Source organism: Molossus molossus, unplaced genomic scaffold (genome assembly GCF_014108415.1).
Source record: "Molossus molossus isolate mMolMol1 unplaced genomic scaffold, mMolMol1.p scaffold_m16_p_8, whole genome shotgun sequence".
Taxonomy (NCBI): Eukaryota; Metazoa; Chordata; class Mammalia; order Chiroptera; family Molossidae; genus Molossus; species Molossus molossus.
The window spans coordinates 94107895-94126070 of record NW_023425402.1 but is presented as its reverse complement, the minus strand read 5'-3'; the positions used below and the strand labels follow the sequence as shown (position 1 = coordinate 94126070).

Below are 18176 nucleotides of genomic sequence, written 5' to 3'. Positions count from 1 at the left end.
ATGGAAGAATGTCCTCGGGTGAGGATTTAAAAACAAACAAACAACAGGGAAAGGCAAATTATCTAACTAAATTGGAACTTAATCCAAATTGCTTTTGTTTTTGTTTCTTTCCATTCTTTTCAGGCATTATACACGAGAATCTGAATCTCTCGGAACCAGATAGAAAACTATAAACCCATATTTTAACCTGTAATCAAATGCTTTCATAATATAACGTTATTATGGCTGTTTCGCTCTGTACTGATACTCTGGACCTGTGACTCCCTCAACACATCAGAGACTGGTACAATGCTAAGGCCCTTTGCATAGCAGCCCAACACCTCATATGGTGAGGCAGCAAACACCTCACCACATAACGCAACCTGCTCAGTTACTAGGAATGGCTGAGGCTGGCAACCAGCAGCAAGTTTTTGTTCCAGTCTAAACAGAAAACATCACCTCTCCTATCTCAATTTCCAACTGGAAATCGACTACCTCTGGGTATACCAGTTATCTTCAGAGAAGCAAACACAAACCGAGAGACGACTGACACGATGCTCTACATTAAAGCTTCCAGACAAGCAAATGTTTTGTTTTGTTTAATTCTTTAGTTTATTTGGTACCCTGGGAACACTCTATGTATACTTAAAAAAAAAATTAGTCATTTTAAGTATAAACACAGACCTGTCTGTGAGGAGTACGGAAGAAAAATGTGGGTTAGACAGACTTGAATTCAGTAATCTCTGCCTCCACGTCCTAGCTGGCGACCTTGGGCAAGTCCCTCAACCTTTTGGAGTCTTTCCCTCGTCCACAGCGTGGGATAACAGTGAACCACGGGTAGCTGCTGGGGTTAGCAGCGATAACACGCGGGGAGGGCCATAACACCTCGGCAGTGTTCGAGAAAGGTCAACCTCTTCTACTACATGCTCCTCCTCCCCCATGCAGGTGGAAAGGGTGCCATGAAAGGGTTTGAGGGGAATAAATGATAGAATGGATTATTTATGACCTGGAGCAACTGGGGCTGGCACATGTTTTGGAAAGATGTTTTCCTGATCTTCTAGAGGTCTCCAGGAAAACAAAACACACCCCTCAAAATAGACTCCTACACAGCCACCTGCATTCCCCTTCGGCCTCAAGGCAGTTGCTGGGAGCTGATCAGGCCAACCAGCACTCCAGGGAAATCACCACTATCCTGTCACAGAAACGCCCTGGACCTCGGGAAGAAACAAAGCAAGAGGGTGGACATCATCTACAAGAACGCAAGAGAGTAGCGAGAACTGAACTTGACTTTATTTTCCACCAGCTGGGAAGTTGCACAATTTATTTTTATACTTTACCTGCAAAAAATAACAAAGTAGAAAAACAAAACAAAAAACTCCACTATTTTATTTAAAGGACCAGTTGCTTACTGGGTTAGCACAACATTTAGGGAATCACGCTGAAGATACAGTTACGGAACTTTCTGCATTTAGCTGGGTTAATCTGTTGTTGTTACTTTTGGTTTGTGGAAGTCCTAAACTATAGAAGATGTGTTGCTATAGCCGCCAAACACAGGAAGTTGCATTAACTCCTGTTTCCAAAGACACCTACTGTCAAAATCTAAAGAGAAAAGTTCTGTTTCATGATTCTGTTAACCTCAGAACCTCAGATCCTTGACAGTTCAGGCCAGCACCAAAGTCCCAAGGACGCTTGTGTACTGAGAATCGTTATCCACTGGACTGGCCAAGACATCGTTCTCAAAGATGCCTCTGCACCCTTTTCTTCCTCAGTGTGAACAGGAACTTTGTGTTCTTTCTCTTTGCCTCAGGACTGGAGTATCCAGCAGTAAATATAAGGCCGCACTGAATTGCACACTCATAAGGAATTGCTAATTAAACCCTCCTCAGTTAGTTCCATGGTACATAATAGGACTTCATTTGGGGGCTTTAGGCTGTTGAATTTTGAATCTGAAATGTATTGGGTCCAAGCGAAGTGTTCTCAGGTGGGAGAATACAGATAATCTGTGACTTGATCTTCCCTAGACTGAGTGTTCAGCAGATTTAAGCCACAGAATGACTGAAAGCTGAAGTGACAGAGCCACCACGAATGGGCGTGGCGGCATGACCAAGACTCCCTGCATGCCCCCAGTCCCCACCCTATCATTATTCTGGATTCAGAACAGGGCCCCCCAGAGTTGGATCTTGCATGCAGCTTTTGGGAAATGTTTGTTTCAATCTCAGCCACCTCTAGTCTGACTTCTAGGAAACTTCCGTTCTGAAAAAACGCCTTAAAAAATTAAATCATTTCTGAAGAGTTTTAAATCCTAAGAGAAGATCTAGAGATGCTAGATTCTGATGCACCCAAGTCTTGTGTGCTTAAGTGGCTTCAAGGACCTGTTCCTTATTTGGTTTTTTAATAATTTGTCTTTACTGATTTTAGAGAGAGAGGGAAAGGGAGAGGGAGAAAGAGACAGAAACATCAATGACAGAGAACATAGATTGGCTGCCTCCTGCATGTCCCCCACTGGGCACGTGTCCTGACTGGGAATTAAACTGGCGACCTCTTGGTGCATGGATTGATGCTCAACCACTGAGCCACACCAGCCAGGCTCCTCCATTTAAATGAAGGAATTCTGAACCAAAAAGAGTACTATCTTCATGTTCTGTGACAAGATGAGCAAGTCCACCCAAACTGTCCATCCCAGCAAAGAGTTTCCTGAGGAATTTAACAAGAGATAGGAAGCCGTCACTGGAAGTCTGCTAGGTGTCCTACAAGGTTTATGGGACATCACGTAAATGTACTTAGTCTCATGTGAATCTTCTTGGAATTACCAACCTGACTCTGTGAGGCTGCTGCATTTTCTGGCAAGAACATTCTTGTTTTTGGCTTTACTTTGACAGGTGTTTAAACTCTATCTTTCTTTAGCATCTTTATTCATTGTCTTTCTTATTTTAACGGCTCTTTGGGAAGAAACATGTCACTCTGCAGGATAGCAAACACATCTAACACACTGAAAGCAAAAAGAGTAGGAAGAGTCAAACACAGAAAGAAAAAATATATATGCAGTGACATCTGGGAACAAAACATTTCTCTAAATAGAGTGCCTCACATTCAGGGACCTCAAACCCAGCCAGGTGGTACTTAGTAGCTGGCCACACTGGGATTAGAATCTTGATAAACATATTTCGTTTTGTTTTTCTCGCATTATGCAATCAATCTGGTGCTCCAATCACAAGATTATTAATTCGTTACACAATTATAGCAGAAATATCATGTTCACATAGACTGCTTTCTTTCTTTTTTTTTATCCTCACCTGAGGACATTTCTCCATTTTTTGTTCAGCTAGAGTGGGAAGGAGAGAGGGGGAGAGAAACATCGATGTGAAAGGGACACATTGAGTGGCTGCCACCCGCACAACCCAACCAGGGCCGGGGACAAACTGCAACCAAGGCATGCGCCCTCGGCGGGAACTGAACCCGGGTCTCTCGGGACTGCAGGCTGACACTCTAACCGCGGAGCCAAACTGGCCAGGGCCACATAGACTGCTTTCTAATGTTACCGCCTATACTCTGTATAGTCTGTGCTTCACTTCCTGAGTGGCGCTGTCTGGTGACATTGGTAGACTACCATCCAATCATCTTCAATGCCTCCTCTTCCTCAAATCATAACCACTAACATGTGGTACTGTTGGAGGTGAGCAAGGAAGAGACTGTAATCTCTTTCAGGATTGGAATTGAGGAAACCAGAAAAAAAGACAATGGATCTAATGTGCTTATGGGCCACGGTGAATGGATCCCAGTTTAACTTATTTTAAGGACATGGCCATGGGCTGAACTGTGTCCCCCAAATGCATATGTTGAAGGTCTTAACCCCCAAGTACCTCAGAATGTGACTGTATTTTCTATATAAGACCTTATATAAAAGAGGTGACTAGGGTAAAATGAGGTCAGAGGGGTGGCCCAGGCCCAGTATGACGGGTGTTTTTGTAAGAAGAGAGAGTTCAGACTCGGACAAGTGCACATACGTACAGAAGAAGGACCTGTGGTGCCAAGAGAAGGCAGCACTGTGCAGGCCAAGGAGGCGGCCTCGGAAGAGCCGAACCTTGACCCTAGCCTTCTAAGCCCTAAATTCTTGGACTCCGAACTGTGAGAAATGATTTTCCATCGTTCCAGCCACGCAGTCTGTGGTGCTCTGTCGTGGCGGCCCTAGAAAACTAATACAGACCTTCGCTGCTGTCTGAAAAGCTATTTATTCATACACTGAAGGCAGTGAAAACGTCACAAGGCTTTCAACCTCATCTCTACCCCACGCCTCCTTAAAGAAGGGCAAAGAAAGGTCCTGAAACAGCTTCTGCTATGATGACTTCACAATGGCTCTATAAAGAAAACATCGTCGTTTGAAAAATGAGGTATATGTGTTTTCTGACATTCTGTGGTTAGATGACTAAAAGGATCAGTTTTTACAGAGTGCAGGTCTAGGTTCTTTTTTAAAATCTCAAGTTTGATTTCATTCTTTTTATGTTTTCTTGACGAAACTGGCAGCCAAGTACTTCCAAGGGACAGAACACCAGCTGCGCACATATGTATACAATTCCGCTTTGGTAGATTTCGGGACAGTGACACGTGGCTCAGTGAGGCCCCAGAAACGTTTGACACGAGCTTCGTTAACTCACTAGGGCGTGTTCCAGATTTCCATCCTCGGCCGCTCCTCCGGACCATGCGGCAGGTCGGACAAGGGAACTTCACAGATACAGAAGAAATTGTGAAAAACGCAAAAAATCCCTTCAAAGAGAGGAAAATTGGCAATAGCAGCCATGCACCATCTCAGGCCGTGGGCTACCCAGGTTGTCGGGAACGCTTTTGTCTGGCAGGGAAGACCAAGGCAATGCTGAGCAGGCCCCTGCCAGACACCTGGGGCGAACAGCCCCTTCCACGGGGAGGCTGAGGAACCCCCAGTCAGGACTGACTAGATTTCCGTCCCACTGGCAATGGACGCAAACAGGCACAGCAGTCAAAGGAAAGACCCTGACGGATAACGGAGGCGAAAATAAAAAGCCAAATATTGTCCAGAAAGGAACATATGAAAAGAATTTTCAAATAAATAATTGCTTCCTTTTGGGTTTTCAGAATTTGCTGCCCATATTTCTAAAGGAGAAAAGGGGCTCAGCCTCCTTTGTAGACAACAATTTTACTGAAATCTTTCTTGCAATCCCTGCCCCTCCTTACTAAACACCTGTTTGCACTGGCCGCCCTGTCCTGTGACGTCGGTTCCTCCTTAACGATCCTGCTGCTTCAGGTGAGGTTCAAAGGGATCGTCCTGAAAACGCAGCAGAGTCGCAATTCTGAGCCCTTTCCTTAAACAGTAAGTCCCATCCTGCTGATAACCCCTCTCTTCCCAAGTAATTATATTAGGCTCAAACCTGGCTATTGTGGGAAATTAATTATTTTGCAGCTTACAATACTAACAGAATGTAAGTAGGAGCAAAACCTCTCTGGCAATGAGGTTTTGCCCAAACTGTACTTGACAATGGAAATGCCTGCTCGGGAACAGGACATATTAATGATCAAATTCATCAAGGCACTGAGCAGAGAATACCCATGTTTTGAACTGGACATTTTGTTAATTTCTATGCAAGTCAAGAGACGATACACATTGCTAGTGAAGAGAAATTTTCATCTAAAACCACTTGTTGTTGTTTTTTAAATCCTTACTCAAGGATATTTTTCAGATAGAGTGGGAGGAAGAAGGGGAGGACAGAGAGAGAGAGATCAATGTGAGAGAGACACATTGGGGCAGGGGATCGAATATGAAACCCAGGTATGTACCCTTGACTGGGGATCGAACCTGAGATCCCTCGGTCTGTGGGCCAACACTCTTAACTGTTGAGCCAAACCAGCCAGGGCTAAAACTGCTAATTTCCAGCAGAAGTTTCTCACCTTGAGAATATTCTGGAATGCTTGTTGAAAACCCAGACTCTGAGACGCCTCTCCAAAAGAGTAATTTTGCTGGTCTAGAATATGGAGCCCAGAAATAAGTATTTTTATAAAGCATCCAGGTAATTCTCACAATTGGCCAGTCAGTGAAATACCAATGCTCAGCTTGTAATACCTTAGGATTCCTTCAGGGTCAGTACCCTCCCTATAAGGATGACGAGCTCTTAAAATAAACTACACAAACATAAAGGAAAAGTACAATTGTTCTATACACATCTTCAATGCAAATCTTTAAAAACATGTTAGCACACTATTATCACAGTAAACATATGTTCAGTCTGTTCAGCTATAAAATGTTTGAACTTTCATAAAACATTTTTAGATCATAACAACAAAAGCAGGTCAAAGTTGAGCTGTGTGACAATCATCCAAGAAAATCCTTTGAAATTAATTAAAAGCTATTTGCTAAAGTGATTAAAAAAAAAAAAAAAACCTTTTACAGAAAGGGAAAATGTTAACCCCGATTAATTAGAAGTGCCGTGAATGTTTGTGCATATTACAAGTTTGCTTTGATAGCTTATGGCCCAGCCAAGTTATGAACCAAGCAGTCAGAATAAAGACATTTTCTAATACAAAGTTTCAAAAAACAAAAACAAAACAATAAAAAACAATCCCCAAGAGCTTTTCTCAAGAAGCTACCTGTGTGTCAAAATAAGGAAGTAGACCCATATAAAATAGACATGAGGAGGAGCCCCAGGCAACAGCGGGGCAGTGGGCTTGGAGGAAATCCAGTCCAAATTGGAGTAGGGTGAAGCCGGCGGGTAAACGTCTTTGTTATTAGTCCTCACCTGAGGATATTTTTCTATTTATCTTCAGATAGAGTGGGAGGGAGGGAGAGGGTGAGAGAGAGAAAAAAACATTGCTGGGAGAGGGACACATGGACTGAGGTAGATCCTTGACCGGAATCAAATCCCCATTTATTGGTTCGCTGACTGATGCTCCAACCGCTGAGCCAAACCGGCCAAGGCAACGGATAAACTTCTTAAAGATGAACTTTGAAGAACAAAAGTCTCTGAACCTACTGAGGTCTATGCAGCTGGGTACAGGTTTGAGGATGAGTACACAGGATCCTTAGCAAAACCATGAGTAGGGAAAGTGAAAGCTATGCAGGAAAGAAACGTGATCACAGTGTGCACAGGCTTAGCTGTTGTTAGCTTTGATGTAATTATACGGAATATCAATCTAATCGAATGTGCACTCTGAGCATGCTGGGAAGATGAGAACACGGGGAGATGGGCACGGAGGAAATGTGAAAAGGGGAGGTACAGCTTCAAATTCCACACTCGGAGTCAGGAAGAGGGTGTCAGGAGAACAATAGGTAATTAGCGAGATAAGCAGGCTAGTTGGGGACTGGAGGTACTAACGGAGAATCCGTCTGAACAACTCTGCCATCCCTGGGCGCCACTGGGCTTCCTACTCAGCTCCCACCACTCTGCTAATGTCAGACCAGGCCGACAGGGCCCTTCATTTACTCCACAAACGGTTTTCACGTCGGGCGTAAATACAGGAAGAGGATATATGGGGAAAGAGTGCTAACCTCCTTCAGTTCCTGGAGCTCAAACCTGGAGAAGGGAGACAGCGAACAAATAAACACGTAGATCACCCGAGTGCTGAGCGCACTGAAGGAAGAGAGGAGCGTGGCTGGGGTGGGGGGGGCGACTATGCTGGACAGGGGTGGGCAGCCGAGGTCTCTCTGAAGGGGGTATTGCTGGGCAGAAGCGAGCAGCTTTGTAAAGAGGCAGAGAAGGAGTCCCGAGTATCCTGGACAGACCAGGGGCAGCAACTGCCAAGGTCACAGATCAGAATGAGCCACGCTTGTCTGATGACTGAAAGACAGTGAAGCCATAGCACGGGGAGGAGGGGGTACGGGGGGCCAAGTGGTGGGAGACACAGAGGATCATATACGGCCATGGTCTGAAACCTGGATTTCATTCTAAGTGCAATGGGAAGACGCGGGAAGGTTTTGAGTAAGGAAGAGTCATGATTTATGTTTTAAAAAATTGCTTTAGCTGTTGTGTGGAAAACAAATTGCAGAAGGTTGAGAACAGAGGCAAGAAGCCAGCTCGAGTCCACCACTTGACCGAGGCTTGGATGGTGGCAGGAGAGACAGACAGATGTGCGGAGACCTGAGATACATACGTTTTGGGGAAGAAAAACAGACAGAATATACTGGTGAATCAGCATGAAGGGGACAGGGAAAACCCAAGGATGACAACTAACTTCTGGCTAGAGGGAGGGAGTGGTGGAGGCATCACTGATGAAATGTGAGAAGTCAAGCAAAGGACAGCTTTGGAGGAGAAAATCAAGTCGTCTGTTTAGATCTTAAGCTACGAGCCATCCATCAAGGATTCAAGCAGACCTGCCGAATGAGCAGGTGCATATTGAACCTGGAGATCAAGGAGATGGCAGGGACGCAGAAACAAATCTGGGCACCAGCCCTCCCCCCAACTATCCAGCCATCCCCCGGGTCAGTCATTCACTTCACCTGTCCGGTGGTTGCTGCCCACCCGCTGGTCCTGCTTTCGGTCTCCCCTGAACTCAATACTGCACACAGGCAGGTTCACCCCCTGAAAGCAAAGCTTGAGTCACTTCTGTTTCAGTGGTTCCTACTGCCAGTGTCTTACAGCCTTGCTTCCCACCCTCCCTCTCTAGCTCAGAGTCTGAATTCCTGCCCCGTAGGCTCTCCGGGGAACTCCTCCCCGATTTGTCCCCGCGGTTCTCGAGGGGTCCCTTCCCGGCCGCCCTCAGCTCTGCGCATGTCCACGATGTCGTGGGCAGGGCTGCGTCTGGGATCCTCGGGTCTCTCCCCTTGTCCCGGCTCAGGTGCCTCACACACGATCCCTTTAGTTCGGGAAGAGTTGGTTGGAAGAAGGTGCCACTCTCTCTCCTTCTTCATATCCCTCAAAGATGAGGCGACTGGAGGAACACACCCTCCATGCACACACCAGCACAGCTTTCCAGAACATTCTTAAACAAAGTATCACTTCAATGCTTCCGTCAGCCACAACGGCCTTAGTGTGAAGGGCTGGAGTGTTGGACTGGCCAGAAGGTGTACATGAACACGAACATCCAGACCCTTGAAAGGAAAACAACTGGAGGGCTGGTTTACAAGTATAAACGGTAATTTTACACCAAACGTGCCAAAGTAACATCATTTGCGCATTACCTTCTGGGGAAAAAACTTGTTGGTTTTGTTTTTCATCCCCCTGCTTCAAGTGGGGGTGGGAGAACTGGACTGCGCAGTGTTTATTTTCTGAAGGCTATTTCTGCCTCAGTATCACTTCTGCAATAGTCGAGTCTCCACTAAACTTTACCCCCAAGAACAGAGGCGCACAGTCAGCCTGTTACACTCAAGCCCCTCGAGACAACAGACGGGTTGGGAACTTTTCCTCTACCCAAACGAAAGAGGCTTAGTTACAGGACCAACCAGCCCAGGTTCTGCTCTCCTTCCCCACCGAGTGAGTAGGCGCCAGGTGAAGTCTGACTCGCCCACTGGCCCCTGTCCTCTCAACTGCCAACGACAAAATAAACTGAGGCGACAACGGTTTGGGATCTCACTCCTTGACCAGACCTATTGAGCTACAGACCGAAGAGAAGTGATTGACGTTCAGATTTTTGCTCCTTTTCTTTCTCTCCATGTGAGTAACGGTCACATTATGATCCAACAGACAGAGAAAAGTAAACCTTAAAAGATGGTTATATTAGAACGTATATTTTTATTTTCATCAAGAAAAAAAAAAACTGGCTGAAAAAGAGCCGTTTGAAGAGAAAACTGAGTCCGATTCCATGACAGCCGGAGAAAAGCTAATACAGTTGCAGGTTCGCTCATGGCTTTAACTCCAGTGGGGTGCAGGTGGACACTGGGTGGAGCCCCGGCTTTGATCAGGTCCAGAGCTGGGGAGGCCATCCTGTCACACTACCTCACCCTAAATGAATTTCCTCTCTCTGTGTCTTTTACCCACATATTTTGAAAATAGAATCATATTACTTGAAACCTAATGCTTCACATTTATTATGAAAATCACTTTTCAAAAAATTTAGTGTTTAAATGGTTTATTCTATTAACAGGACTGTATCCCAATTAATTCAAAATACCTTGCTGTTGGACTACTAGTTACTTCCAATTTGATAAATGTTGCTCCAGTGAACAAGTCATTATTTCCTTCACAGTATGCTTCTAGAAGTCGGTCTGCTGGGTCTGAGTGTATCCACATTTTAAGGTTTTAATATATATCACCAGGCAGTTCTCCTGAGAGGCTGCACCAGTATAAACTATCACAATACAGCCACCTCCTGGGAAACTTTCCTTTCCATCCTTGCTAAATTCATAGGTGATCAATGGCATCTTCCCCCCCCCCCCCATTTAATTGCCATTTTCCATTTAAAATGGTAGTTACCCTATATGGATGTTGTGAAGATTAAAAAGTGAATTCAAGCAAGCACTCAGAATAGTCATTAAATATTTTGGAAAATGCCTGTTCATGTTCTTCACTCACTTTTCTAGTTGAGTGTTTACCTTTTTCTTAGTGATTTCTTTTTCTGATTGATTTTAAGAGGTTTTATTACATTAAGATATTAATCACTGTTTTCTTGTACAACGCAAATATTTAGTGAACTTTATGATTTCCTCTGTTAATTTGCTGGCGATGGGATTTTTATTTTTTATTCTTTTTTGCCAAGTGGAACTTTAAAAATTTAATATCATTAAATCATTTACTTTAATTAAGAATAGATAACAGAGATCAAATATTTAATATGGAAAAAACAGCAAAGTAAGCCATGTTTCTCAGTGACTCTACCTTGTAAGAAAGAAAAGAATTGACAAATTTGACTCCATGAAAATTTAACGTTGTTACATAAAAAACATAAGAAAATGTAGGAGGCAAGATGAACATAGAAAAACATTTACACTATATGATATACATAAGGCTAATACCCTTAACCTACAGATCTATAAGAAAAAACATAAGATGAGGCTATTAATAGGCAATTCAGAGAAAAAGAGAAACAGATGCCCTATTTCACTCATCATCACACTGCGATGTTACCTTTTTACAAGTAGATTCACAAGGAGTTTTATAAGTTAGTTCTGCACAACACGATGGTCACATACAGGTGTGCAGCCCACCTCAGAGGATCACCGAGGCAAGGGGAGACCTGGACCTGGGTTTCTGCGGATGTCCCACTTGTAAGCCGTGCGCCCGACAACCGCCTCCCCCAAAAAGAGTGACTTGTATTTCTCACAAAGCACCGTATATATGGTCTAAAAGGACCCCGAAATGCAGTGTTGGTAAGAGAGTGCACAGAAAAGCATTCTCATACACTGATTCAGCTTCCGTGAGAGGAATTTAAGTCTATCAAAATAAAACATACAAATCTTTGACCCAGCAATTCCACTGCTAGGATTTTACTGGTACATGCTGTTCAAGATGTTTAGATAAGGATGTTCATTCAGCACTGTTCATCATAGTGCACCCACACAAAGGACCCAGAAACAATATAAAAATACAAACATAAAATATAAAAACATAATAAAGTTACTTTAAAGGAAATTATGATATATCCATTTATAATATTGTTTGTTTATAAGAGCGAAGAGATAAATACGGAAATATACTGAAGTTATACCACTTGAGAAACTCAAAGTCTCAAGCAGAAAGTATATGTCTTGCTTGTGTTTTGACAAAGACATATCTATAAATAAAAACTATCTGGAATGAAAAAAAGTTGCACGTTCTGGATTGTGCAATTAAGTGCATCTGGGTTGTAATTGGAAACAAACTGGATGGCTATGAGGGAGTAAAACTCATTTTTATCCTGAACCCTCTTGTAAAGTTGGACTTTTCACCAACTTCATTAAGGAAAATAAAGTCTATTCATTTTTGCCTTTATGCTTTCTTCTTATACAGAGTTTACAAGGAAACGGCTAAATATCCTGAGCATTATAAATATAAGGCCCCAACCAAAACACGGGAAGCAAGAAACAGAGAGATAAAGGTTCTATCGTGGCCAAGCTATCACCCTGCATATTTTATTCACTTGTGCTCCCTTGTCCTAAAAATGAGAAGGGTGATGTTTCAACTCAAGGGCTGAGGCTAAGCAGTCAAGAGCTGGTCTGGGGCATAGTGGGAGTGCGTGAGAATGAAACTGGAGGAAATAATTACTGGATTCAGACACCACCCTTCAGCAGTAGAGCCAGAGTAACATGCAATTCTTGAAGTAAAAAAAGAATAAAACTAATACATATCTCTCATTCATGTAGTCACTGGCTTAAAGTAGTCAAGCTGTTCATTGGGAATATTTGTTGAGTCATTCATATATTCAATGAACATTTATTGTGTCTAGTCTACTATGCCCTGTACTGGGCGATGGTAATGCTGTTCTAGAGCAGGAGACCAGAGGCTGTAGGAACCACACTATTTAGGAGCATACCTATTTAGCCTGTATTTAGAAATAATAGATCCAGCCCTCAATAAAATACTAGCTAACCAAATCCAGCAAAAATAGTAAAAGTATTATATACCATAACCAAGTAGGCTTTATCCCAAGAATGCAGGGTTAGTTTAACATCTGAAAATCAATTAATGCAACATGCTATATTAGTAAAATAAAGAACAAAAACCATTTGTTCATCTCAATAGAGGCAGCAACAACAAAAAAAGCCTTTGACAAAATCCAACACTCTTTCGTGATAAGACACTCACAAACTAAGAATAGAAGGGAACTTTTTGATTAAGGGCATCTGTGAAAAATACCGCAGCTAATATGACATTTTATGGTAAGAGGTTGACTGCTTTCCCCCTTAGATCAGGAGCATGACAACGATGTTCCCTCTTGCCACTTCTATTTAACAGTATACTGTATAACAAGTGAGAGCAATTAGACAAGGAAAGGAAATAAAAGGCATTCAGATGGAAAGGGAGAAATACAATTATTTCTGTTTGCACATGACCTTGCATATAGATCTTGTATCTAGCATGATCGTGTATACAGGAACCCACTAAAAATCTATTAAGACAAAAAACAAAACAAAACAAAACATGAGTTCAGCAAGGATCTAGGCCATAATTTTTGCATACCTATTTTCATTCTGAAAATGAAATAAGAATACAACTTCATTTATGATAGCATCAAAAACAATAAAGTCCTTAGGGATAAATTTAACAAAGGAAGAGCAAGACTCATATACTGAAAACTATATTGTGGAAAGAAATCAAAGATCTAAATAAATGGAAAGATACCCATATTAATGGGTTGAAAGACTTACTATTGTTCAGATAGCAATATTATTTGAATTGGTCTACAAGTTCAACCCAATCCTTACCAAAGTCCCAGCGTAGCTTTTTTATTTCCAGAAATTGAAAAGCTAATTGTAAAATTCATATGGTAATGCAAGGAAACTAGAATAGCTAAAAGAATCTTGGAAAAGAAGAACAGTGTTAAAAGACTTAGACTTTTCTATTTCAAAACTTACTACAAAACTATAGTAATCTAGACATTGCAGGATATTAATAGACATATAGGTCAATGGGGTAGAACTGAGAGTTCAGAAATAAACCCTTACATATATGGGCAATTGATAATTGACAAGGGTGCCAACACAATTCAATAAAAAAAACTATTGTCTTCTGAACAAATGGTGCTGGAAAACTGGACATCCACGTACAAAAGAATGAAATTGAAAACTACATAACACCATACATAAAAATTAACTTAAAATATATCATAGGCCGGCATATGAGTTAAAATTATGAAGCTATTAGAAAAAAACATGGCTGTAAATCTTGATGTTGGTTAGGCAATGGTTTCTTAGATATGACACCAAAAATACAAATGAAAGGAAAAATGTAGATAAACTGGACACAATAATAACTTTAAAACTCTGAGTTGCAAACTATACTATCAAGAAAGTAAGAACACAACCCAGAGAATGCAAGAAAATATTTGCAAATCATATGTCTGATAAGGGACTTGTATCCACTATATAAAAAACTCTTATAACACGATAATAGGAAAGCAAATTACCTAATTAAAATCACCTTCTTTGGGCTATTGCATTGCTAGATATATACCCGAGAAATGAAAACATGTTCACCAAAAATGTGTACATAAAGTTGATAGCAGCATTATTTATAATAGCCAAAAAGTAAAAACAACCCAAATTTCCATCAAACTGATGAATGAATGAATAAATATGGTATATATTGCAATATTACTTGATGATAAAGAGAAATGAAGTACTAGCACATGCTACCACATGGATGGCAGTGGAAAACACCATGCTAAGTGAAAGAAGCCAGTCACAAAAGGCCATGGTTATATGATTCCATTTATATGAGATGTTCAGAATAAGCAAATCTACAGAGTCTGAAAGCAGATGAGTGGTTAATTAGGGGATGGAGGTTGAGAAAGATTGGAATAGGGATTAATGGTTATACAACACTATGAACGTACTACAGAAAAATGAGACCTGGCTGATTTGGCTCAGCAGTTACAGCATCGGAACTTGGACTGAAGGGTCACAGGTTCAGTTCCCAATCAAGGGCACGTACTTGGGTTACAGGTTCACTCCCCAACCCCGGTCAGGGTTGTACAGAAGGCAACCAATCGATGTGTCTCTCTCACGTTGATCTTTCTCTCTCTTTTTCCCTCCCTCCCTTCTACTGCATCTAAAAAAATCAATGGTAAAATATCTCAGGGGAGGAGTAACCAAAAAATAAAATAAAAAACAATGAATTGTACACTTTTGGTGGATAAATTTTATGGTATGTTAATTGTATGACAATAAAGCTACTTATATGATAATAAAACTACTTTACTTTTTTTTTTCTTTATTGATTTTAAAGAGAGAGGAAGTCAGAGAGAGAGAAATAGAAACAATGATGAGAGAGAACATCAACTGGACACCTCCTGCATGTCCCCCACTGGGGATGGGGCCCACAACCTGGGCATGTGTCCTGACCGGGAATCAAACCGGCAACCTCTTGGTGCATGGGTCGATGCTAATCACTGAACCACACCATCCGGACAACAATAAAACTACTTTAAAAAATAGAAATAACTGCATGTTTTCAGAACTAATTATTAATGGTCTTCCTAGATCCCAGAGAAACAAACGCAGCCTTAAGCTGAAGTTCAATAAAGCCTGAGCTCAAGAGAGCAAAAAGCAAGCCAGCTTGTAGCCTACAATGATGATTCTTACAAAAGCCCAAATCCAGTGACAAGTGTAAACTATTGGGCTCGGTGATACTGCTTCCTTAGACTCAAACAGATTTCCTCCCACTAAGTGTTTCAGATGAGCCTCATCTTCACCATTCCTAGCGCTACTCTAGGCTTAAACAACCATAGATGGCTGAGCTCAAACAGAACATGGCTTCACACCTTGTGTAAAGCCACCATTAGTTAAACAGTGGATAAGGAGTGAACAAGATATTTGGAAGAGTAGAGGATTTGACATTCTCAGACTCAGAGAGGAACATCAACATGAATATAAAACAAATATAACAACCAAATGTTCTTGTGTTGGCAATGGTTTTATATTTTTATTTAGAATCTGATGGTAAAACTTCAGGGAAATGGAGTAATAGTAATAGACTTAGAGAAACCCAAGTAGATATGCAAAAATTACTCCACTCTTCCAACACTAAAGCTTGAGTCATAGCCACTATCATCCCTTAACCAACCAGACAAAACTGGAAAAACCATCTCTACTCACGATGTCTGGATTGGTCACTCCAAGACATACAACCTTTTTTAAAAAATCCTCCCCCAAGGATATATTTCTCTTTATCTTCATACAGAGTGAGAGGAAGTAGAAAGAGGGAGAGAGAGAGAAACATCGATGTGAGAGAGACACATCGACTGGTTGCCTCACGCACCACCTCAACCAGGGCCAGGACGAACTGCAATCAAGATATGTGCCCTTGACTGGAACCGAACCTGTGACTCTTTGGGTCTAACTGCTGAGCCAAACTGGCCAGGGCCATACAAACTTTTAAACAACTAAACAGAGGCCCTATAATTTAAGTATAACCACACCATAAGATATTTCTGTGAAATATCTTTTATGGTCAAGAATAACTTTTTGTCTAAATTACTTTTATCTAAATAAATTGTACAGTTTCTTGACATGACTAGTCATTTTATTAGGAATTATCGCAATCTGGGTTTTTTGTTTTGTGTTTTGCCACACTGGGTAAGAGCTAGGACAGTCACATTTTAGGATCATGCTCTGCTTCTTAGTCATCATTTATGGAATATTCCTAGATTTTTATAAACACAAAATTCACTCTTCTAATAATAACCCCTGCTTAATATTTTGTGGCAAAAGAATTAAATTCAGTGTAGTACCTTATTCCTGACGTACTAGAGTAATGACTGAATTCTCTACTTTGCCAGTGTAGACATTTAAAAATATAACTGTTCCTTGAAATAAAAGAAGTCACACTACTTTAAAGGAAACTGAGCCTATTTGCACAAACTGGTTTCCTAAAATTAAGATCCAAATCAACACCCCTTCCCCCAAATCCCCCAAAAGCCATCAATATGAAGTCTCTGATGATCTGGAACAATGTACAACTTTGTCATTAACAGTAAGGGAAGGTGTGATGTTTGGGGGATTGTGGTTTCCCTCCTTTGCAGAGGGTTCATTCTCTTAGGGTTTTACCATAAGCCCCAGCAAAGCTTCAGGGAGTGGAGCTCTGCAGCATAATAAACAAACCCATGTGGGGAGAGGTTGGGATGATAGAACTCTATCTAGTTGGAGACATCCTGGAGCTGATTAAAAAAAGCTTCATCTGTGCCCTGTCATTTCCTTTCAGTAAGATCCTGTTGACATTTACACAATTTTAAAAGTATCAAATATCTGAAAGAATAACATAAAGGGCCCCTTTGAGGTATTTTTAAATTGTCAATGGAAAAATATCAAAATAGTACCTTTTAAATTTATTTCATTCTCCAATCACAAGTAATGCCAGCAAGACGTTGTTTAATCCTACACTCCTGGAGAAATGCCAGACATACCTTCCTTCCCTTTTCTTTTTTCTTTTTTTTTTTTGGGGGGGGGGGTGGTGGTGTTAAGAAAATGAAAAAAAGAAACTTAAAACTGGGCACTGTAACTTAGAAAAGTTACACATGTTTCCATAAAACGGATTTGGCCCCTCAATAACTGAGTTCATGAAATACTTTCCCCCAATTTTATGACTGATGTGTCTAACATCAACAACGCAAGAATCATTTGAAACAATTAAGCAACTTTTTGTAGTTAGTTACTAAGTATTCAGCGTTCTGCCAGGGTAAGAGAAAGAAGGCTATCAGCACTTCTTCTACTCGGAAAAACAAACCATAAATCAGTTGAAAGGCTTGAAAAGAATTCAGTTCTGGTCTGTTCAGAAGCCAAGCGTCAATACAGAAAAACCTGTTGGCACGTTTACCTTACTTTCTAAGTTAAAAACACAGCAGTAAGCAAATGGTGTTTCTCGTCAATTTCAGGCTCAGAGGTAATTCAGATAAAGACCAAAGAGAGGCATCTCACACAGAAAATGGAGCCTGTGCCTTTAAGGTAAAGTCGGCTGGATCCCAAAAGGCATTCCACTTTTCCACGACAAAGAATTCGGGGGAGCGCTACCTCTCGGGTTTCTCCGAGGGACTCGGCGGGTTCGGCAGAGCAGGACTAGTGCAGGAGCCCCCACCGTCCCCGCTGCCCCGAGCAAGCCCAGCGCTGGCCGGCGCCGCGGGAGCGCATCGCGTGCGCCCGGGACTCACCGCTGCTGGGCTGCGGGGACAGCGTGGAGACCGAGGTCTGGCCCATGTCTAGGGTCGCAGAGCCAGGTCCGGCGATCACGCGGCTCTTTTGCTCCGTCGATCATGGGTCCGCTCGCAGACAGATTTCCAAGCGCTCATGTCCCGGTCGGTGCGGAGATGCCCGCCCGGCCCCTCACCTTCTCCCCAGCGCGGGTCTCCCAGCCCGGCCGGCCGCAGCCGGCGCGGCGGATCCTGCCCAGCGGATGCCTGTCATTCCTCTATGCAGATTAGCCGGGGTCAGGGGTCACGGAGGAGGAGTGAGGGGGAGAGGGCGAGAGGGAGGGGAGGAGGGGAAGTGGGGGGCGAAGGAGTGGGGACCGGAGAGGCCCGGGCTGTCCAGCGGCGCCCGCCGGGTCTGTAAGACCAGCGCATCCCCCTTCCCCCTTAGTATTAGCGAGTTCAGGCGACTTCCTTTTAACTTA

The 18176-nt window shown here is 42.4% G+C and overlaps 1 protein-coding gene across 3 annotated transcripts in view; it reads right to left on the bottom strand.

Annotated features, from left to right (window-relative positions):
- PHACTR2 (phosphatase and actin regulator 2) overlaps positions 1-17925 on the bottom strand; it is a 104513-nt gene extending 86588 nt beyond the window's left edge. For all 3 annotated transcript variants that reach the window (XM_036249049.1, XM_036249048.1, XM_036249047.1), the window contains exon 1: positions 17716-17925. In XM_036249049.1, coding sequence (XP_036104942.1) covers positions 17716-17761 — 46 coding nt within the window. In that variant the 5' untranslated portion in view covers positions 17762-17925. The remainder of the gene's footprint in view (positions 1-17715) is intronic.
- Between the last annotated feature and the right edge of the window lie 251 nt (positions 17926-18176).